Source organism: Penicillium arizonense (assembly GCF_001773325.1).
Source record: "Penicillium arizonense strain CBS 141311 chromosome Unknown PENARI_contig022, whole genome shotgun sequence".
Lineage (NCBI taxonomy): Eukaryota > Fungi > Ascomycota > Eurotiomycetes > Eurotiales > Aspergillaceae > Penicillium > Penicillium arizonense.
Window position 1 is genome coordinate 370534 of NW_019173299.1, and position 21479 is coordinate 392012.

The 21479-nt window shown below is 49.4% G+C and overlaps 8 protein-coding genes across 8 annotated transcripts; 3 read left to right on the top strand and 5 right to left on the bottom strand.

The window, feature by feature from the left end:
- Window positions 1-1099: 1099 nt before the first annotated feature.
- Window positions 1100-3390, bottom strand: PENARI_c022G05006 (putative C6 transcription factor; the record flags this gene model as incomplete). The annotated part of the gene is made up of 3 exons (XM_022635368.1): window positions 1100-2326; window positions 2380-2865; window positions 2929-3390. The coding sequence occupies 3 exons, from the start codon at window positions 3388-3390 to the stop codon at window positions 1100-1102; spliced, it is 2175 nt and encodes a 724-aa protein (XP_022484701.1).
- A 2516-nt stretch (window positions 3391-5906) lies between these two features.
- On the top strand, window positions 5907-7260 carry PENARI_c022G11382 (putative integral membrane protein; the record flags this gene model as incomplete). Its single annotated transcript, XM_022635456.1, has 4 exons — window positions 5907-6167; window positions 6235-6608; window positions 6692-6759; window positions 6812-7260. 4 exons carry the CDS (start codon window positions 5907-5909, stop codon window positions 7258-7260), a joined length of 1152 nt encoding a protein of 383 aa, XP_022484689.1.
- A 658-nt stretch (window positions 7261-7918) lies between these two features.
- Window positions 7919-9874, bottom strand: PENARI_c022G05259 (uncharacterized protein; the record flags this gene model as incomplete). Its single annotated transcript, XM_022635374.1, has 5 exons — window positions 7919-9193; window positions 9245-9347; window positions 9406-9450; window positions 9501-9669; window positions 9766-9874. The coding sequence occupies 5 exons, from the start codon at window positions 9872-9874 to the stop codon at window positions 7919-7921; spliced, it is 1701 nt and encodes a 566-aa protein (XP_022484772.1).
- Window positions 9875-10206: 332 nt separating this feature from the next.
- PENARI_c022G00049 (peptide-methionine (R)-S-oxide reductase) lies at window positions 10207-10914 on the bottom strand (the record flags this gene model as incomplete). The annotated part of the gene is made up of 2 exons (XM_022635302.1): window positions 10207-10574; window positions 10647-10914. 2 exons carry the CDS (start codon window positions 10912-10914, stop codon window positions 10207-10209), a joined length of 636 nt encoding a protein of 211 aa, XP_022484740.1.
- Window positions 10915-11369: 455 nt separating this feature from the next.
- On the bottom strand, window positions 11370-13051 carry PENARI_c022G07235 (uncharacterized protein; the record flags this gene model as incomplete). Its single annotated transcript, XM_022635402.1, has 2 exons — window positions 11370-12953; window positions 13025-13051. The coding sequence occupies 2 exons, from the start codon at window positions 13049-13051 to the stop codon at window positions 11370-11372; spliced, it is 1611 nt and encodes a 536-aa protein (XP_022484732.1).
- Window positions 13052-15949: 2898 nt separating this feature from the next.
- PENARI_c022G08178 (GPI anchored serine-threonine rich family protein) lies at window positions 15950-17504 on the top strand (the record flags this gene model as incomplete). Its single annotated transcript, XM_022635414.1, has 5 exons — window positions 15950-15998; window positions 16049-16127; window positions 16203-16338; window positions 16399-16878; window positions 16923-17504. 5 exons carry the CDS (start codon window positions 15950-15952, stop codon window positions 17502-17504), a joined length of 1326 nt encoding a protein of 441 aa, XP_022484717.1.
- Window positions 17505-17875: 371 nt separating this feature from the next.
- PENARI_c022G02773 (uncharacterized protein) lies at window positions 17876-18772 on the top strand (the record flags this gene model as incomplete). Its single annotated transcript, XM_022635338.1, has 2 exons — window positions 17876-18637; window positions 18701-18772. 2 exons carry the CDS (start codon window positions 17876-17878, stop codon window positions 18770-18772), a joined length of 834 nt encoding a protein of 277 aa, XP_022484743.1.
- A 169-nt stretch (window positions 18773-18941) lies between these two features.
- On the bottom strand, window positions 18942-21117 carry PENARI_c022G05464 (WD40 repeat domain-containing protein; the record flags this gene model as incomplete). The annotated part of the gene is made up of 7 exons (XM_022635378.1): window positions 18942-18991; window positions 19053-19128; window positions 19179-19379; window positions 19443-19728; window positions 19781-20717; window positions 20812-20954; window positions 21113-21117. 7 exons carry the CDS (start codon window positions 21115-21117, stop codon window positions 18942-18944), a joined length of 1698 nt encoding a protein of 565 aa, XP_022484826.1.
- Window positions 21118-21479: the final 362 nt, after the last annotated feature.

Sequence of the window (21479 nt, forward strand, 5' to 3'; positions counted from 1 at the left end):
GATTCTCTCTCGTATGACGAGACCAGCTTGCTCTTGGGGGGACTCATCCCGGGGGAAGCGGGAAGATGGCTCCGCTACCGTCTGCGTCTGAGTGAAGCCGATCAAGATATCCTTCATACAGCTTATGACGCGGCTTGGACGGAAGAATTGAAAGAGGCTCGCGCGAATGCTAATGCGGTTCAGAAAACATGGAATCAGGACATTTCGGCAGCAGGGAAATTTCTTAACGATGATGATACCAGACATAATATTTTGGCGATGACTGTGCCGTGGCAGGAGCAGGTGCTCTCTGATACTGAGAGTGAGGTTTGCGGACTTGTGGCCTTTTATCCGGATCGGGATGATTGGGTGGTGTTTAGGGAGCAGATTGAGACGGCCATTTATCATGGTTTGCATTATCGGGTGCAGAGGATCAAGAATGAGACGATTGCGAAGTTTACTCTGCATTGAGTTCAAAGAGATCATACTCCTGATCAGGATCTACGAGGTCTTTTCACTGAAAAGAGAGATAAGGGGGGATTTCCGAAAGGTCTGCGGACTGAGTCTTTCTTGTTCGTCGACCGAGAGGCATTGCAGTCCCGCGACTCGAAGAGACCGTTTGTCTGGCTGTGGGAACCGAAACGTACCAGTGCCACCGATGAAGAGAAAGATGACAAAGGAGAGGAAAAAAAGATCTTGGTCCCCTCAAGGTCGGCATCAAACATATTGCCCCGACGCTCTTCGCCCGTCTCATCCAACGGGATTTCTCGACGACAGAGGCAAGACGGGAACCGTATCGATTGGCATCTAAGCTCAAGACTCTCCATCGTGTTACGAAGTACTCGCAAAATCCTACGACCCGGGAGCGAGATTGGATTTGGCCACCACCCGCGCGATTTATGTAATTTTGAATTGATCCAGTACTCTCTCAGATATACCTAATGGGCTCGAGCATAATCTACGAGCTTGTTATACTACTTTCCAACACAGACATAATAATCAGGCCACAATCCACTGCAATCATTTCCCACCGGTGTTTATGTATATGTACATGTATGTGTTATGATTGTATACACGAGTCACCCACTGCATATTTCCAGAACGCATCGCATGACATAACTTATCGTGGTAAAAATATAGAATCAGCGCATTCGTAAACATTCTCAATGAAATTCTCATAACTCAGCCAGGCATTGTCGTTCGGCGGAACGAAGGTTGTATCGTTGAAATCCATCGCTTCCCACACATTCGGCCAAGGAACATTCGCAAACGAAGTCGGGGGAGCAGCCATATGCAGCCCCGTCTGCGGACCAATAGCCGTGCCCATATCGAGCATATGTGGGGGAGGAGCAGGCTGGGGTATTGTTTGGGCTTGTTGGGGCATAAACCCAGTAGCGAGATCATTGAATGTAAAGCGTGACATGGCTTGGCTGGCAGACTCCTGTGCTTGGAGTTCTTGGCGTCGTGTTTGGGCTTGTGCCATGAGTCTCTCCATTGGCTTCCAGAGCATGCCATGCTGTGAGTCGGCGATTACGAAGCGGGATCGTTGGTAGACTTCGTCGACGACGGACCAATATCGGGACATTATTGATGGGTCTTTGCAGACGCATAGCTCGGCGATTGCTACTGCTAGTGCGTGCCATGGTACCCACAACGAACCGAACCAGCGCCATCGTGCGGCGCCTGGGTAGCTGTACGCTTCTTGGGATGTTTGGAGGTTGTCGGCTGCTAGCTTGAGGAGGGCGTCGCCGTGGATCTTTGGTGGGGTGAAGGTTTTGCTTTTGTAGAGGGGCCGTAGGCAGGCTAGTTGGAGCCAGCTGCTCATCACGCCAGCTACTTTCTGCGTGTACCATTGGAAATCTGAATGGTCGGGCCTGCAGCCGCTTAGGAGGGATGCGGCTGTTTGTTGGAAGCTGTGGACTGCTTGTTGTCGCTGGCCCATCAGTTCCACTGCTTTTGGCTCGATGAAATCTGCGAATGCGAGTGATCTGGTGACGGATGTGGAGGAGGCTATCACGAGGGAGTGCGTCATGTCTGTGAATGTGCCGGGTGGGTGCTGTGGGATTGGTCCTGGCATGCCGAACCAGATGTCTTCGTCGTTGATGTTTGAGGGTGGGTGGGAGTCAATCCAGATTGCTTGCATCATTGGCTCGGATGCTCGGTCTAGGGAGGCGGCTATGTCGAGGATGCCGATTCCTAACCATACACGGTTGCGCATCTCTTGTTCAAAAGGCGTGACGTAGAATGGTGGCTCGACGAGGTGTAGAGATAGTGCTTGTGCTACTCGCAGTGCCATACTTAGCATAGTCCATACTCTTCGGCTTTGATCTTGAGATCGTGCAGCGAGCTAAGTAGAGGTTAGATATGGATCTCATGTTGCACTGATGGTATGGCACTTACCAATGAGATGACGTAGGCCTGCAAAACAGCGAGATCATTCGTGGTGACAAAGTCGGCCCTTGCCAGCGCTCCTTCGGTTTCTTTTTGGAATTCTGCAATCACTGTTCTTTTATCGGCATTGAACAACGACTGACATTCCGCATCATCAATGGTACACACGGCGGCAAGATAAACCGCAGATGCGAGAGTAGCCGGCGCCTGATGATCTGGCTCATAGTCCAGATATGGCTTCTCGTCCCTTAAGAAGTCTCGTAGGGAAGGTCTGTGTATCACTTTGAAAACTGGATCTACATTTTGCAGATAGATGTCGCAAAGCCTTTGCCGAATATGAGGTTGTAGGAAGACCCCTTTGTTAGAATGAGGCGAATTCGCTGAGCCCTCTGGACTCTCCGAGCTCACAAGGGACAATCCAAAGCCGTTCGAGTCTTTGACGTCGCTATACTCGTTTTCTAGACGGTCGTCCAGAACAGTGCGCAATTCTTGCGTCTGGCATTCGAGTTAGGGGTTTATTTCAAATAAATATGTAAGAAGTCAATCTGATAAACTAACCTGTTGTATAATGTCCTCCCAGAAGGAGATTCCCATATAAGTAGTCGACGGATGAGGTCGATGCGGGACACTCGGACTGGGAATTTCACTGTGATCGGCCCCGTCGGGATCAACCTTCCTGACCTCAGCCGAAGGATGTGAAGCCTCAGTAACTGTAGCATCCGCGTCGCCATCTCGCTCCGTGGCAACTTTCCTCAGGAGGGCCTCAAGCTTCGCGACCCGCTCAGATAATTCCTTGTCCGAGCCCCCGACCCGCTCAGCGGGTTTTCGCGTCCGCCCTCTTGGCAGCCGTGCGCGCTCAACGGGAACACAGACAAGACCGAGACGCTGACAACTTGTACAGGGGCTCAACTTGTCGCATCTGACCTTGCGCTGGCGACATGCCTCGCAGGTGAGCCTGACCCGCGGAGCGGAGGACCGAGGAGCTTTCTCGATGCTCACCTGGCCTACAGTGTAGCTCATACTGAAGCTGAAAATCAGACTTGTTCCACTGTGACGGTGGATTTCTAGATCAAGTGGGCATCGCAGAGTTGGACTGTGCAAACGGTTGAGTAGCAGACCTGAGGTTCTGGCCCCGCGAAGCTATCGGGATCTCCACCAGGGTGACCAATCATGGCCAAGTCAGCATTTTCTCGGATGATCTCCAGGGCTGAGCTGTAAAGAGTGGCGACGTGTAGGTACATACTTTGTACTCTAACTTGTATCCAATGGGTTAATGGGAATTAAACGCCCCTGCAGATGCCATATACTTAGTCCCATGCATGCCTCGAACCTAACCCCATATACAAGGCTAGTAAAGCCCAGGCAAATCCCAGACAAAGCCATGCAAAACCGTCAATCTGACAATTGAGGGCACATTTGGAATAGTCCACAAAATTGGAACAATTGTCATGCTAAGCGGGTCATACATCCCTATCTCTACTATCACCCAATCTAGCCCCTATTCCACGATTTTCACTGGAATAATCCCTTTTTTTCAAGGGGTCTCCATAAAAAAATCTCGATTGATAGTCGGAAGATCAAATAATCATATATATTTGGAGGACAAACTAGGTAGAGAGACAGTGCGATAGGGGGCGGATGCGATCGGAACGATAGAATATCAGTGAATCGTGATTTCGCACAAGCCACTAATTTGGTGTCATTCTTCTTTCTCCTGGGTGCACGGATCAAGTATTGACTCGTGAGGGTCGATTTGTCATGGGGTAGAGCCCTCCATGATGCAACGACTGCACAGGCAGAAACAGGTTGTAAAAGGGGCCGAATCGGTTCAACGGAATATGCATGTACTTCTAGAAACAAGTCAGCGACAAATAACCTCATTTACAAATAGACTGGCAGGTAGAGCTTTACAGCCTTTCAAGGCAACAGGCAATGTGAGATGCGGGAAGATCAGCAGGCTGAAACAATTATGAAGATCGTTGATGTCAATAGGCTACTGTATACTCCGTAATTAATGCTTGTATCAAGACACGTGAAAACTAGGACAGGTACGGAGACATAATCATCAATGTTAACAGAAATGACACGGGTGAATTCTCCACGCAGAGAGGGATCGTCATTCTTGCCTCTATTGGGTATTTCCTCCGAGTCAAACCAAGAACCACAGAAGTGAAAGACCCATTCTACGAAAATCTTCATTCCGAAGGATAACAAGCTGTGCACTGTGGGCAAACTGTGGGCACCTGATTCAATCCTCCACTATGATTCAATAGTCTGTGCTTTGTCAATTGAATGGGCAATTTCTTGGCGAACCGAACGTCGGGGTTTTTTCGGGATGGCTCGGTCAATTTTGTAATTCGAGCAGCATTTGCTTCACTTTTTTGTTCTTCCTAAAAAAAGGGGGTTTATTTTTCTGCAGGGGCGTGTCGCAATTCCAAGTTACGGCTGCAGGGTTGCTAAACGCTTAAGATTAGGGCTAGGATGTGTATATGTACCCAAGTGTATAGTTACACGGAGATGTCACCCAACACAATGGGATTATTTTCCTTCATCTTATCATTGGAATTGCAGTTCATGCTTGATAGGATTATTAGGTTATTAGGCTATTTGACACTATTGACATTGACAGCCCGGAACCATGGGAAACAATCGATCCGAGCGAGCAAAAGTGGAGTTGACTTAGTGGGAGGCGTTCATGCATGTAGTATATGTAGTGCTGATCGCTTTAATTGATCCTGCCATGTGTGAATATTCCCCCACAATGCCATTTGCTATTGCCATATAGGCTTGCAACTAGAAAGGAGTGGAATATGGGAGACAACTTCGCCATAGAGGTCAACCATTTCCTGGTTCCATGGATTGCCCTTATACAAGCCTACTAGAACTCTTTTGTCGAGGCCCTTGCGCTTAGTCCAACGGTCATATCCCGTGTGGACCACTGCAGCTCGTGGGCAAATACTCCGGGCTCCACGGATACCCCTGAGAAAGTACGCCACTGCATGGCCACTGATCGTCAATGCGGACGTCTCTGCAACATCCGCGCCTAATCTGTCTTTACTATCAAACTCTGTTGGGGTGTGTTTCCAGAATATACAGTGCAGCGGATCAGTAGTGCTCTTAAAAGCAGCTCGCCGAGCCCGCTAACGTTTTGTGGCGTCTAGCAACCATGTTGACGGGACGAATGTCTCCCCTTTAAGCCTAATAGTCGCCTTTCCACGTCGATAACTTGATCTTAGCCCCTCAGTGTCTGGATGACGATCTTCAGATCGGGAGCGTGCAGACCATTAAGTTCATTGTGTGGCTTTTTGTCTTTCCGTGTCCCCCTCTGTGCGTTGCTTTCCTTGTGGTCCTCTCTTGTCCCTCTTTGTATTAAACACTGGACCACCCCCACAATCGTCGTGCATCCAGATCCTCCCAAAGGGCCCGTTGAAAGTGGCCCTGACCCGACAATCGCTTCACTGGAACATCGAACTTCGTCTCGTCAACACTCTACTAGAAAGACAGATTGCCACTCTTTTACACGCCTTCATGACACAATGACTACACTATCAACACCCCGGGGCCGCGAAGCCCTCGCCGCCAGCATCGTCTTCACAGTACTGGCAACATTAATCACTGCCGTCCGCATATTCACACGAGCCTTCCTCGTCAAGCAAATGGGAGCAGACGACTACGTGATCCTGGTCTCTCTAGCCTTCTCATGGATCTTCTTCGGACTGTTCGTCGGCGAAGTCTACCACGGCATGGGCGAACACTACACCAAGATCCCACCAGCGATTTTTAAAGCCCAGATGATCGTACGTCCAACACAATACCCCCAATACAAACACACAAACACAGACAACATCCACTAACATGATACAGTGCTTCTGGGCCTCTGTCCCCACCTACCAAACAAGCCTCATCAGCACAAAGATGTCAATCCTTCTCCAATACAAACGAGTCTTCTCAACATCCCGCATGCGTCAAGCATGTTGGATCCTAATCGGCTTCCTGGGCATCTACGGAACATGGACTATCGTCAGTGCCTGGGCGAACTGTGTTCCTCTCGCTAAGTTCTGGGACCCAACTGTCCCGGGCTTCTGCTTCGATAAGAAGGCTCTGTGGTTCTCGAACTCGGCTATTCATATTCTCACCGATATCCTCATTCTCATTTATCCCATGCCGGTCCTTAAGTCTCTGCAATTACCGAAAAAGCAGAAGATTGCTCTTATGGGTGTCTTTGCTCTGGGTGGATTGTGAGTTTTGCTCCCACCTCTATATCCCAATTCAATTCATCCCAGCTGTGCATGTGCATATACTAACCTTCACTCCTATCCAGCGTCCTCATTACCAGTATCCTCCGTCTGAAATCCCTCCTAATCATCTCCAACTCCTCCGACCCAACTTGTAAGTTCCCAATCCCTTCCAACCAACCAAACCCAGTCTGACGCAACGGCAGACGACAACACCGGCGCAGCAGCCTGGTCCGCAGTCGAATGCAACGTAGCCATAATATGCGCCTGCCTTCCCGGAACAAGAGCCTTCCTCTCCCGCCTCCTCCCACACATTTTCTCAACCAGAAGCAACGGCTACAGAAGCCGAACAACACGGCCCTCACGCACAGGCCGCAGCGTCCTAGGCGGCACTGGAAACGGAAATGAAAATACCGTGCTGGCATCCGTCGTCGGCGGCCACAAACATGACCCGGACTATGATATGGAGGATTTGCCTTCGTCCTCGGGTTCGCAAGAGTCTCAACGGAAGGGCCGGCATGTTTCTGCTAAGGAGGCTTTTGCTGGTATTAAGGTTACTACCCTTGTGCAGCAGAGTGAGGATAAGGTTGAGGGGCGTGGGGATCTTGATGAGACGGGTAGTACTAAGGAGTTGGTGAGGAAGGGGAGTTTTTGATTTGATTTAATGTAATGGGTTTCTGGGGTTTCATGACCTTCTTTAGATATGTATATCTCTTACTTGTTTGACTGTTTGACTGGCATTATGGTGGCTTACTCGTTCTTAAATGGTTGTGTTTCTATGGCGATGTATTATACCCTATCAACGGCAAAGCTTTGTTCACTTTTACATATATTACACATATCTCCTTTTTGAGTCTTTCTTGAGATAGTTCGGTAGAATTGGTGAAAGGCTGTAAGAGTGAGTATAAGATAACGTCTTCGACGTCTATCATACACATCCGTTCTCTATCAAGCATCCGCAAGATACCCGAATAAAACCATACATCTACAAAGCCTCACAAGAAGTCTAGGGTATTATGACTCAATTGTAAGTAAAAGCATAAGTATACATGCCAAAGCGAGAAAAGCTACCTAATCTTGAAGTATGCATGAGACCCGCTCTGTACATCCGTAACAGCCTACAAATCAATGAGTCAAGGTCTCGTAAAAAAAAGGAAGATGCCGAAGAATAAATAAACAAAGGCTTCTTTCTAGGCAAGTGGTAAGATGGAAACTGGTTTGTGCAATTGGGCAATATCCAATACGCAGATGCCACCAGCTATGCAATCCTGGAACTCGAGTCGCCCGCAAACGACCACTCGTTTCAAAGAAGTCTACTCCCAAACATTAGAGAAGAGGTCGTCCGATCCTCCGAATCCTCCGGCGGGCTTGGAGGCGTTTGTGCTTGATGGGGTAGGGTTGGAGATCGGAGCAGCGCTGGCCCAGCCGCCAAAGTCCTCATCAGCTGCGACAGTAGGCGCGGGCTTTGTCGCTGGGGTTGATGCACCCCATCCGTTTCCAAGGTCGTTGGGGGTCAGGGTGTCAGGGACCTTCATCGTGGAGGCAATGGATGGAGCAGTAGCAGCGGGAGATGGTGCGCGGTCAGGTGTGTTCCACGCGTTACCACCCCATGGGTCAAGGCTGCCTGACATCATGTTGGCAGCGGCAGCGTTGGCAGCGGTAGTAGCTGGCGCCTTGGGAGGCGCAGGGGGCTGCAACGGGGGACTGGAGATATTAAATGCAGATTTCATTTCCTGCTGGGGAGAGGTTGCAGTAGACTTCGGAGGCGACACTGTAGAAGCGGAGACGGGAGGGGGCGAAGAAAGCCCAAACAGGTCATTTGATAGAGATGACGATGGGGGGTTTGGCTTAGCGGTGGGAGGGGGAGAAGCAAATCCACCGAATCCCCAGTCCTGTCCGGTAGAGGAGATAGATGTCGTGCGGGATTGAGGCTTTGGAGCGGACATGGTTGGAGAGGTGAGGCTATCGAAGAGGTCGCCGCTGGCGGACCCTGAAGGAGACGTGACCTTCGGGGCAGCAGGAGTCGACTTGGCGAAAGATGTAAGGTTGGCGAATGGCGAAGGCTTCTCGGCGGGTCTAACAGGCGGAGGGGAGGTAGTAGTAGGGAAGCTCAATCCGCTGAAGGCGTCCGTCAGGCCGCCCATGTTGGAGTGACCGGATGGCGCCGGGGGAGAAGCCATGTCGCCGAATGAGTTCCCGCGCTCATGCTGCACGGGTGCAGGTTGCGGCTTCGCGTACAGAGACAGGATTGACTGTTTAAGATCTGGACGAGACATTCCGGTGGGAGCGGCCGGCGTGGATGCCGTGCTGGTTGGACGACTTCCGGCAGATGGCTGGGTGCTGCCGAAGAAGTCAAGGCCCAGTAGTGAATCATTAGGCTTGTGTGTCTTGGACGGCGCAGGTTGCGCTTGTCTCGGGGGAGCACGTAGAGTAGGATCGGTCGTGCTAGGCCGGGTAGGAGGAGAGATATCGTCGCCGAACAAGTCAATTGAGGCTTGTTGACGGTGTACCGGAGGCTGGCTGGGAGCGGCAACTCGTTGCGAAGCGGAACGTTCAATCTTGGCTTTCTCTTGTACGACGGCGAGGGGCTGCTAGGTTAGCGACCATGTTCGCACGCGGTTTATCACGCGATCACTCACCACATCGTCATCGCCGTCATCCAGAGTCGAGGGGTCTGGTAAACCACCGTCCATCACCCATCGCTTGCTTTCGTATTTTGTCCGAATGAAATTCTCAATTTTCCTGTTCGCGTAATTCGTCAGAATAATGTTATCTAACAAGTCCGAGGGGATGCATTTACGATTCCGAGGGAGCGTGGCCGGGAGCCAACTTCGCCTCCCAGTACCTATAACATATTAGCCCGTGTCCGAAAATAACCAATTGATCGCAACATACTTGTTTGCCCTTGAATTGCCCCATTTGATGACACTCTGAAGTTGTTCATCGGTCCAGGCATCGAGATCCACGGACTTGACTCGACTGATATGTGTTCCCATACCCCTGTGAATGCCCGAGCACCGAATGCAAACAAATACACCCAGGTTCCAGGAAGCCCATCGCGGATCTAAACGAAAGACAATTCAGTATATGGCCGCCAAGAAATGGACCTGGAGATGAAGCCAGCGTGGGCGCAACTCCACGGAGGGGATCGGGGACTGACGCTTGTTCCGTTTACAGTCGGCACAGATCTTGTTGTGTTCCAGTTTCAGCAAACTCTTGATGGTCTGCGAGTTTTGGGCGGCTTGGCCCGGAGTAGGGCGTCGAGACATGATCTTAACGACGCGAATAGATGGAGGTGAAAGGGAAGGGAAACAATGAGGCCTAATAATCTTAGGTGGCGGTCGGTCGGTCGGCACGGTTGCGGCCTAAGGCTGCGCCGATATACGGACGGGGGAAAATGCCAGTCACGCAGTTTGATGTAGAGTGATACTGTAGTGTGGAGATGATAACTTACATGGAAAATGAGCGCATGTATATTACGAAATGACTGATGTTATACTTCCAATTTACGACACATGGTTGGTCCACTCCAAATGACACCTCGTATGCACGCCCTGCAGCCTTACTCCCCGCAACACCTAAATACATCTAAACAACAACATTAAGCCTTGGCCTTGGGAGCTGCGTCCTCAGAGAAGCGCAGACTAACACTGTTCACACAGTGGCGCTCATCAGTAGGGGTTTTGTAGCCCTCGCCCTCGAAGACATGGCCAAGGTGACCACCGCAATTGGTGCAGACAATCTCAGTTCTCTTCATGCCAAAAGTGTTGTCCACATGTCTGGTCACAGCCCCAGGAATGGAGTCGAAGTATGCAGGCCATCCACAGCCAGACTTGAACTTGTGGTCAGCAGTGTAAAGTGGCGTATCGCATCCGGCGCATTTGTAGACGCCCTTGGTTGGGTAGTGGGAATCATATTCCCCTGTGCCGGCACGCTCGGTACCCTTTTCGCGGAGAATGCGGAATTGCTCTATAATGATTATGGTTAGCCAGATTGCTCCTCGGAGTGGTCTGTTTCGCAAATCTGCTGTGTGGTACAAACCTGGGCTCAGGACGGCCCTCCACTGGTCCTCGCTTCTCTGGTCAGGGTGTGACATGGCTGTGGTAGATTCCTCGGCGTTACGATTTGAACTGAAAAAGGCACCAAAGAATGGAATGGTTGGTGCAGCTTTTAGCGCTTTGCTGGATTTCGAGGTAGGTGACTTGCGCGTGGAACTGGACAGAAGCCGGAAAGAGTAAGGTGAGGTCGGGATGCGGAGGGATCGGTATCCAAAGGGCGAGATAATATTGCGTAGAAGCTGATATCGCATGGAGATGATTTTGTGAGTTGAGCTAGGAAGATAGAACAGCGAGGAATAAATAAGCAGAGAGCCGATGGAGGAATGATAGTGGGGATGAAGCTAAACCCGCCTCGGCCTTTACGTCATCATGCGGGGAGATTGTAAATAGGTCTACAGTATGGATACTCCTATACTTATAGATGGAATACAGGGCAATTGAGCGTAAATTAGGAGAAATTGAGTAGCGAAATCGCTTTGGTTGTCTGTTGTCTTCTAAACAGAGATTGTCTATTCTAAATCGCCATCGCTCCCGTCTAATACGAACTCCGTGAAGTGTAGGGGTATCATCAACAGCAAACCTGACACAAGCGTAACTCAGGGCTGGCCAAACACACACAACAAAAAGCGCATGCGTCTCGCATAAACCTGAGAGAACTCTCAAAGTGCCCATACAGGGTATATATAAGAAAGAAACAAAAGAAGGCTCAACGCCGGTGCCCGGTGACCAGAAGCACCCCACGATCACACTCCACCTTCCACCCCTCACTCTCCAACGTCCTATACACGGCGGGTCCAATACGTGCAGCGCCATCGCGACTGTGGTTTCCGACACCGACCACGATCTTAAACCCACCGTGTACATGCTTCCCACCACCTCTGACGTGCTTCAAGTCACCCAGGGAGTGCCACCACGCATTGACACGCTCCCGGGAGATTCTGATAGCATTGGGGACGGTCACTCCGTGGAGGTCCAAATCATACTGGGATGACTGCCCGTCCACCAATCTGTCAGAGGCGGTAGCCAGGTGGCGCAGGGCCAGCTGCCGTTGCTCGTTTCCGACTTCTCGGTAGTATGCGGAAGCCCCGTTGTAGAGGGGGTTGGATCGGGCGCGGCGCGCGGCCTGGGACGCCTGCGCGAAGGCACTTGACCGTGCCATGAAGTGAGCATTGGCAGCGGCAGCTGCCTGGCTATAGTCCATGTCTGGTAAAGTTTCAATGGCCGCTTCGGCCGAGGCTGCTGAGGTGATCTCCTCCGGATCGAGGACGATGGGGGCCGAAGTGAAGGTAATTATGTCTGACAATGAGTTCAGAACAGGCCCCCGAGCTAAGGCTTCCGCCAGCTCATCTGCGGCCATGATCTCATTGTTGGCAATGCGAATGAGGCCAACGAGAGTCGTGTCAGGTATGGTGGTGTATTTGTGCGCGAGCTCGGCCACTTGGGGGATAATAGCATCATCATCTTCGAGCTCCCCGATATCTCTAGGCGCGTACGCGATTGCCAAAGCTCTGATGGTTGCGCAGAGCGACATTGAATTGCCGTGATATGTGGATGCAACATTCTCTCGCAGAAGGACAGAGGCCCGCGTGGAGATGAAATCAATATCTTGCTTCGCCGTCTCCCATTTGTTGGCCGCGGGGACATTGCTACTCTGTGATGACGTTGCGTCGCGCCGTAGTTGCTGGTTCTTCTTCTTGTTTTTCTTGCGCGATTTCTTGGTCTGATCCTCATCTGCTTGGAATCCATCGATTGACCTGGGGGCCAAAGCTTGACTCATTGCGGCGGCTTCTGCGGGGGTCTCTTGCGCGGAGCCTCGCGCAATTTGGGTCTCATCGATGAAGGCAAGATTCAATAGAACTTCCATTGCGCGGCTAAGACTGTCGTGGCATTCTTCGAGGATACCCTCGGCTTGGCGACGAGGAACACTTGGGAACATGCTCATCAAGTTGTGGACTTTGTCATCCGATGTCGTGCCCAGAAATGTGTACCCCAGGCGTGAATCGTGTCGACTGTCGCAATTGTTGTCGTTCTCGTCATCAGCGTTCAAGTCGAGATGTTCAAGCGATGGCCAGCTTAAACTTTCAGGAAGGTTTGCGTCCTGGAGGTTACGGGAATTGGTTGTGCCGGTGGGATCGAAAGGCAGGTTTTCTTGGTCAAGGGCAGATGTCTTCAGCTCGTTCAAGGTATCGCAAAGTCGTCGAACCTCAGCAGGAATTGCTAAATCATAGTCCATTACGATTGCCATGAACAGAGCTGGGTCAATCGGTGGGCAGTAAATGCCTTGAAGCTCCTATCGAAACAAACAGGATAGGTCAGACCTGAATGTGACAGAGAGCATGATTGTCTCCACGTGGAACATACCTGGGACAACTCATCGGGGTCCGCCATGTTGGAAGCCAGAATCCTGAAAAGTGGCTCTGCGCAACAGGCAGGAGGTTGAATTCGTGGGAAAGAAGAAATGGCTTGAAGATGAAGCTTGAACCCCGCGATAAACACGATAAGATACGGATAGCCGTGGCTGTCACGTGAATATTTAGCCAAAATATAGTGGGGTCACGTGCGAAACGGTCACGTGGATGGAAATTCAGAAAAGAAAAGAAGGTCACGTGGGTGGGCATTTAGGCTTTTTATGCGTCGCTGGTTGAGTTGTCCTATTGGTAAGGGCCACAGCCGCATGTTGACCCACATGTAGAGCTTGAGAAACCCTGCGGCGTTTGGAAGTTGATTATGAACTCTCTTCACATAACAAGTAGGTAGCTTGGATCCCGAAATATGGCATACTACGTGCATGCGGAGTAAATATGGTACGGTGGCTCCACAAGCACACAACAAAGGCATTATATATACAAGCAATTCAGAAAGATGAGCACCGGGGCTGAGACGACTAATGGTATTAAAGAATGAACATAGACAGACTTATTGTACCTTGGGATTACTCCCATGTGACATGTTGTAGTCTCAAGTTAAATGGCTATTTATTTGCTCCCAAAGGTATGCTAGGTCAGTATCCATCAATAAAACCGAATCTGACCTAGGTCCAAAAGTATCTGCCGTCGGCCCTCGCAATATACTCATCAAGGCAGAGAGAGGTGACCACAGTGGCGGCTTCTTCGACTACTGCAAACGGAGAAGACTTCTTTAGAAGTGCAAACGATGAGCTTGTCCCGGGATCGTAGGATGTACCCTTTGACTGTTTCGCGTAACCAGCCTATGTTTGACGAGTCATTGATAATCGTCTGAAGCTGGGTTCGGCATACATTTTTGTGTCATAGCGCTGCAGGAGCATCCTGAATCGCCCAGTGGGTGATATATAGATTGATGGACTGCTATATATTTAGAGGGCGGTCATCTCGGAAATCCGGCCTTGAATGCTCTGAGAGTCTCGTCGGGTTCAGGTTGCCGATATTCGTCATCTTTGAAAGGGAGCCCTTCGCGGCGTGACCATGTACGGATAAACTCATTCGTATCTTCAAAATACTTCTAGATTTGCAGATAATGATATGCTCGACTCAAACCCGGTCCATGGCCAGTCTTGTCGCGGATGCAAATAATTGTGTACTTTGTCTGTGACCGTATCACACGCCTGCGAATAATCAGTACCGGGAATCCCATAGCTGACATTGAGAGAGAAACATGGCGAGAGAACGAGGCTGGAGAGAGAAAGAAGATGACGAGAGGAGGATGGTGGAGAGAGTATGATGATGAGAGCTTGATGAAGAAGGTTGAAGAGAGGAGAAAACATGTATCACAATAGGGGCGCTTACCCTAGAGTAAAAGAAGAAGCAGGAAAGAAGAGGCAAAAGCGAATCCAATTTGATGATATAAGCTAATGTGATAAATATTCAGACCTTACATATAGCATACACTTCTCTCTCTTTCAAAGAATTCTATACTATCATGATAACCAATGACTTCATCATATATGCTGACGACAACTCTTGATTGCAGCTGGATTCAACAGCGACTATAAAGATATATGCTTTGAACAGAACAAAACAGGAAGCCAAAGGTAGCTTGGTCTGACGGTAATGGAAGCATCGGAGAACACAATTACATGCTCAAGGCCGAGCGGGGACCTTATGCTATGGGAATCAAGACAAGGATCTGTCCCATGAGAAAACCTAGACACTAGCTAGATTATTTTTATCTCATCCAATGAGTCAACTTCCGAAGTTGGGTTCTCACTGTGTGTAACTTTACAGGTATATCTCCATACCGCTCTAGGCAACTATTTTGAAACCTTATAACTTCCTTGAAGAAGGAAATTACGTCTATAGTGGGAAGCATCTATCTAAAAGCTAAGATGCGCTATGTGATGGTGTTATTCTGGTGTTGCGATGTCTATAAGTTCGGGTTGAGACTGGGATGTTTTCCTTGGCTTTGTCCTACCTAGGCAATCCAATGTTTCCGGTGTGCTTGGGCCTTTCGGACAATACTGTCACACATTCACACTTCTTGACAAAGGAGCGAGGAAATATATGTGGTGATCTTGATGGCTTGTTTGAGCGACATTCAATTTTGACATGTGGGTCCCTAAATAAACTTTATAATCGAGCTTAATGTATATACAAATGCTGATATACATGTAAAATCGATGGGCTTCTGCTAGCGATGCTATCGTCCAATGTATCAGCAGCAACCCAGAGATCGACAATCTTGATCTTCTGATATATCCCTTGCAATCAGCAATGCTAAATGGACTGCAGCAGTGATCCTAGTGGTCCCGTGCCCTAGCCAATAATGGCCAATCTGTCGAGCAGGAGGACTTTTCATGCGTGATGGTATCTTTCATTTTGATACGGACAGGAATTATGACGCGCGGCCAGTTGACATCAAAGACGTTGTACGTCATGAAATCGCCGACAACAAATTCCAGCCCAGTCCAAAATAGAACTTTCAAGCTACAGCATTGACAGTCATCTCTTTGGACTTATTTTGCCTCAGGATAGTAGCAAAGAAACATCACGGGAACTAAAACATGCAGTCCTCGCCTGGTTATTTTGTACCCCGAGAGACCTGGGAGCACGAAGCACAATGGACCAAGGCACCACGGGAATCAGCCCAAAATAAAGATTCGTAATGGAGATGAGGAAGACCCTGGGAAGATTACAGCTTGTGGCCACTGTCATAGATGCTATAAAATACCATGCTTCCGTTTTTAGTCCACCCCTGACTTCTACTCCCCTCCAACCTCGCGGTAGTTTATCCTGAGCCGGCCCCTGCGAATTGAAGTCTACTCCCTTGTTTTGCTCTCCTTTGTACTGGTTACCAGTCAAATCAATCGCTATGCGTGTTAACGTTGTGTCTTTGGTGGTTCTTGCTACTACGGCTGCAGGTATGGTCACTTCGTCTGGAAGTATCGATGACTCTAATAACCCTTCACAGGTCTCGTAGTTACCTCGCCTCGAATTGGAGAGAAGATTGACCCCGACCGCCCCCTTACTATCAAATGGCAATCCGTCCAGTAAGATGTTCTTTTCGTGCATAAAATTTGGGCCCTTATAAGAGCCGCGACTAATCGAGGATAAAATGTGATCAGGACCGATCCTGATACCTTCACCATCGAGCTGGTCAATCAAAATGTCTATCCCTCGACAACAGAGATCGTGGCAGAAGATGTCGACTCGTCGAAGGGGTCGTACACGGTCAAAGCCAAGTCCTTTACTGACGTGGACGTTGGGCAAGTCAACTAAGTGCATTCTTATGAACTAGTTACTGATTGTATAAATAGAAAGGGGTATCAGATCAACTTCCTTTCCAACAGCAACGGAATTCTGGCTCAGTCCCAGCAATTCGGAGTGACTGCACCTGGTGCTCTCTCTAGCTCTAGCTCTGGTAAGGAAACTAGCACTGCGAGTGAAACTTCGTCTGGGTCGACCTCCATGCTTTCTTCCACAGCGTCGACAAGTGAGATTACCTATTCGACTTCTGCTTCTTCCTCGACTGCTTCTTCTATTTCTTCGACTACTTACTCTCCCACCAGTGCGTCTACCCCTACCTCGTCCCATATATCTTCTACTTCTGTTTCTACCCCTACAATCTCTTCTTCTATAATGAGCTCTACTCCAAGTGGGTTGACCTCTTCCTTATCTGTGTCAAAATCGTTCTCTACCTCTTCTTTTGATACCATTACCACAACATCTATTTTACCTCCTACAACTTCAATTCCAATTTCTACCTCGTCCTCCTCTTTAATTACCGAAACCTCATCATCGGTTTACCCCATATTTTCCGCCTATATTTCCCAATCACTTTCAAGTTCTTCCCTTACAACATTTTCCACAACAACATTGTCTCTTACCAAAATGCTTACCGCTTTCACGTCTTCGCCAGCCTCTTCTTCAACATCTACACCTACAACTTCTTCTACCAGCTCATCCATGTCTACATTTACACCTACAACAACGTCCTCCATTTCTTCTACCAAGCTATCTTCCACATCATCAATCTCTACATCTCATTCTTCCTCGACCTCTATTTCGAACACAATCTCTTCTACTTCATCTCATTCCACCCCATCCTCCACATCCAATGCCCGCTCAAGCACTACCCGTGGTTAGTAATGCAGGCAGCTTTAGTTGTCAAAACACCACTTCACTTCCACCGATACATTGATAACCAGAGACTGACTATCTTCATAGAGTCGAGCTCAACCATGACTTCGAGGACTACTATGTCCAAGACTCATACATCCACCTCGACTACTACCCACCACACCACCTCGACCAGAACCTCGACTGCGAGTGAGTCGGCTACAACTACCTCAAACGCCGCAGCTATCCTTATGCCTTCTGCCCAGGCTGGCGGTCTCCTTCTGGGTCTATTTGCTCTGGCCCTCTAATACCATCATCGGTCATTCATTATGCCGAGGAGCGTTACTGGCTATGTCGGGTGAAACGAAATATATGGGTTGAGAACCGTTCGGATGTTTATGCGACGCTTGAGAGAAATAAGGAAGATTGGTTTATGCTTTTTCGAATGATTTGGCCTATGGGCCTACGACTCCCTATATTAATGAGAAATGCAATTAATGTTCTGCTTTGGATTGCACTGAGTATACCGAGTACGTTGGCTTAAGGTTGTACCTCGGCTAATAGCTTTCTCCGCATGAAATCATCTCTTATAAAACTGCCCACCCCAACACAATAACTCAACTTCACCAAGTACCATTGCCAATTCGCGAATCCCAAAACTTATTCCACACCATCGACCATGCCAGCCCTCACCCTCCACCTCCTCACCCTAACCCCACCAACAACCCCCGAATCCTTCATCGCCCAACTATCCAAATCCCCAGAAACAAAGATAATAGTCGCATCCCGACCCCGACAGACAGTAATCCACCCAACTATCCTAGACAAAAGCCCCCTGACAACCGAAAAATGGGATCTCCTCCTCCTCTTACAAGCGACAAACCGAAGCACCGCCAACAAAAACCCAATCCCAGCATCGTTTCACGCAACCATAAAATCCGAATACAAAATAACTGCCGGAATCCCCTCAAAACTCCTCTCAACCTACTCGTCCAAAGATAAAGCCCTCAAATCAAAACCCCAACCACCCTTAACAGGCTCCCTCTCCAAAGCCCTAGCCTCAGATTCAAAATCCACATCCCAGAACCTGGAACTATCACCCACACTCATACAATTCATGGATGAATTATGCAAAACGCATACCGGCCCTGTGACAATGTTGAATCTCCTCCATTTTAACCATCCCGACGGTAAGAAGAGTTATTTTAACTATGGGCAGGCGTTTATCCCTGTTGCCGGCAAGCGTGGTGGTGATGCGAAGATTGTCGGGAATGTGGTTAGACCTGCTGAGGGTGCTGGGGATTCTAGGGGACCCAATGCGCGTCCTGGGGAGGAGTGGTGGAATGAGATTTCTATTGTGCATTATCCCTCTATTCGGCACTTTTGTGATATGCTTGCTGGTGACGATTATCAGAGCATTAATGAGGAACATCGGTTGTCGGTGAGTTTTGTCTTTTCATTGTTTTCCGTCGCCTGGTTTGATTTTATGCTGATTTGTAAATAGGCGCTGCGGGATACATTCTTGCTTTGCACTACCGAGTTTGATGTCGAGAGTCTTGCGAGCTCGAAGCTGTGAAATAATTTACGAGTATGCCTGGATACGTTGGTATCTAAGGTGCATGATGGGCCTTGGTGATTTGGAAATTTCATTTGTACATAGAGAAACGAATCATGTCCAAGGTCATTAGCAATGGAGCAATTGGGTATCCGACGATAGAACGCTTGAAATCCAGAGGACACCAACATCATGATTTGACGACGCTGTCGCTTGGTCGGTGCCAGGTGCGGATGTGGCCTAGAAACATCGTTAGTCAATCTGGTGGTTTGTTGGCGCTGTTCATATAATGGGATAATACCTTCAAGAGAGGAAGTCATGATACAATCTTTCTGGAAACCGAGCCAGCAGATAGGGTCTTCACCAACGATTTTCGACTATGAATCGGTCAGTAATGTAGATAAGAAGCCTGTTCATTATCACTGACCATGATCGGAGGCAAGAGAGCGGTTCGTGACCGTGGTTCAACCGGGTGACTGGCCGTCTGGTCGATTTCTCCATTGAGATGTTCTGTTCCATTAGAGTCAGAGCGTACACGGTTACCGGCGCTGTCTGCCCGATGCCGGTTGGAAGTCTGTGTGCCCGGCGCTACAATGCTGGTTCGCTTTCGAGTCGACGCTTGGTGGTGCTATTGTCATATGTTAGAAACGTGCAGAAAGTGTGTGTGTGGGGGGGCTAAAATCAAGCTTACAGCTCTGGGACGATGCAACATGCCAACGCTGAAATCCCACAAAAGCAGACGACAGTCATCACCCACACTGCCGAAGCGGTATGTCTTCTGGTCGCAGCGCCATGGGTCGAATGCTACCGCTGACACCCAGGAGTTGTGGCCTTGACATCTAGCGACAATCTTGCGTTCTGGGAAAGACCAGATCGTCAAGAGATCATCCTGACCGCCTGTCACGATGTATTTGCCATCGGGCGACCAGCAGACACAGATCAGGCCGCCGTAGTAGCTGCGGAAGATATCCAGTACCCTTTAAAGCGTCAGTCTGGACTTCAATCTCGTTAAATTAACAATCGACTTACTCCTCCTTCAAGTAATCCATTAGACGGAGAGACCCATCCTCAAGGACAACGGCCAAATGCCTTTGATCTGGCGAGAAAGAAAAGCTTGAGATCTTCTGATTGGCCAACTTCCAGAATGACAGAGGGTTGCTCTTCTGGTTCTTGGAATTGACGGACTTCAAAATTTCCAACGGCAACTTTCCCTTTTCCTTGTCAGAGGAACTGCTCTGCTCGGGGGTGAACAGGGCATCTTCCTTCTCCTTGTCGTAAACGACCAGCACACCATTAGCGTGAGATGCAATGAAGAGGTTTTCGGATCCAGGAAGCCATTTGATATGAGTAACAGGTGAATTGTTGATCACACCATTCTTATTGATTCGAGCGTACTTTTGCGACATGGGCTCATACCAGATGATGTCACCGGCTGAAGATCCCATCACAATATCCAAGTGAGACGATGTCTTGGTCAGTTCGTTGATATCGTGGCAGAGCATATGAGACTTGGTGAAAAGGACCTTTGTGAGATGCTCCTCCTTGGTGGGCGAGCTGAGGTCCAGCCATTGGAATGCTCGGTTGATATTCGCAAAGGCAAAAACACCGTTCGGGTCGCGGTCACTCAGTCGCTTGGCCGAGGTCTCGTGGGTGATCACTCTTGAAACAAACGAGGAGCTGCTCTTGATAATATTATTCTTGGGCTTCCTCCTCTTGAGTGCGTCTTTCGCCGGTACGGGTGGTGCTGCAAGTGCCGAGTTCCCGTCTCCGAACTGAGGGGCCGTGACGGCCGATTTCAAAAAGGTCGGAGGCTTCTTTCGGGGGTCGAGGCTGACGAGAGACAACTTCACGCCGCATGTAGGCGGCAAAGGCACTGTCGCGAGAGGGTTTGGGTTCACAATTGGGGCTTCGGAGGGGTGCGGAGGCGGGGTCGCGAGCAGGAGGTCATCTTGAAGGGTGTACGTTCCTAATGCGATATCACAGGTAAGCCATCTCTTCGTGTCCAGAAGAACCGCAATATCCGCGGGAGATATCTGCGACCAGTGTCTGGGCATACGTACCCTCACCAACTTGTAACGGACATCCCTTCTCCGGGTGGGTGATAGTGTTGTTCGTTTCAACCACAGGAACTGCCATACCGTTCGCCGCCCCCGCCGCATAAGCGACAGGGATCGTATAGCGAGGAGGAGGGGGTGGAAGGACACTAGTGGTGTCAGCAAGAGAAGAAATATGCGAGAGGTGCCGTGCGATCCTCTCAGATCACGCCAGTATGGGCCGTATGTCGCGGCTTGCCGATTTCCCGATAGCGCAAGTAGCGCTAGAAGAGAAATCAGGAGAGATGTAAGAAAGGGCCAAACTTACAACATGGTCACAAGCTTTCAATGCAGACTAAGATCTGTGTGACCTAACAACTAACTGAACCTTGGATCCGACAAGGTATATTGTCGACCTTCGCTAAGCTGTCAATACTGCAGCTATTAGGCTATATCTTGCTACCACCTTGTCAATGGTACTTTGCTGTGCTCGTGTCGTGAATGAGTGGCTATGAGGCTCCAGCAAAAGGCACGGACGAGGAGCGTCAGCCGGGGCACAGAGCCACTGGTATGTATAGATAATATGCAAGAGACAAGGTATATCAACAGATCGAGTTATTAGGTGTTCGAGAGTTCGAGGATTCGAGTGAGGATGGCGAAGAGGGGGCGCGCAGGGATCAGCGAGGAGATGATGT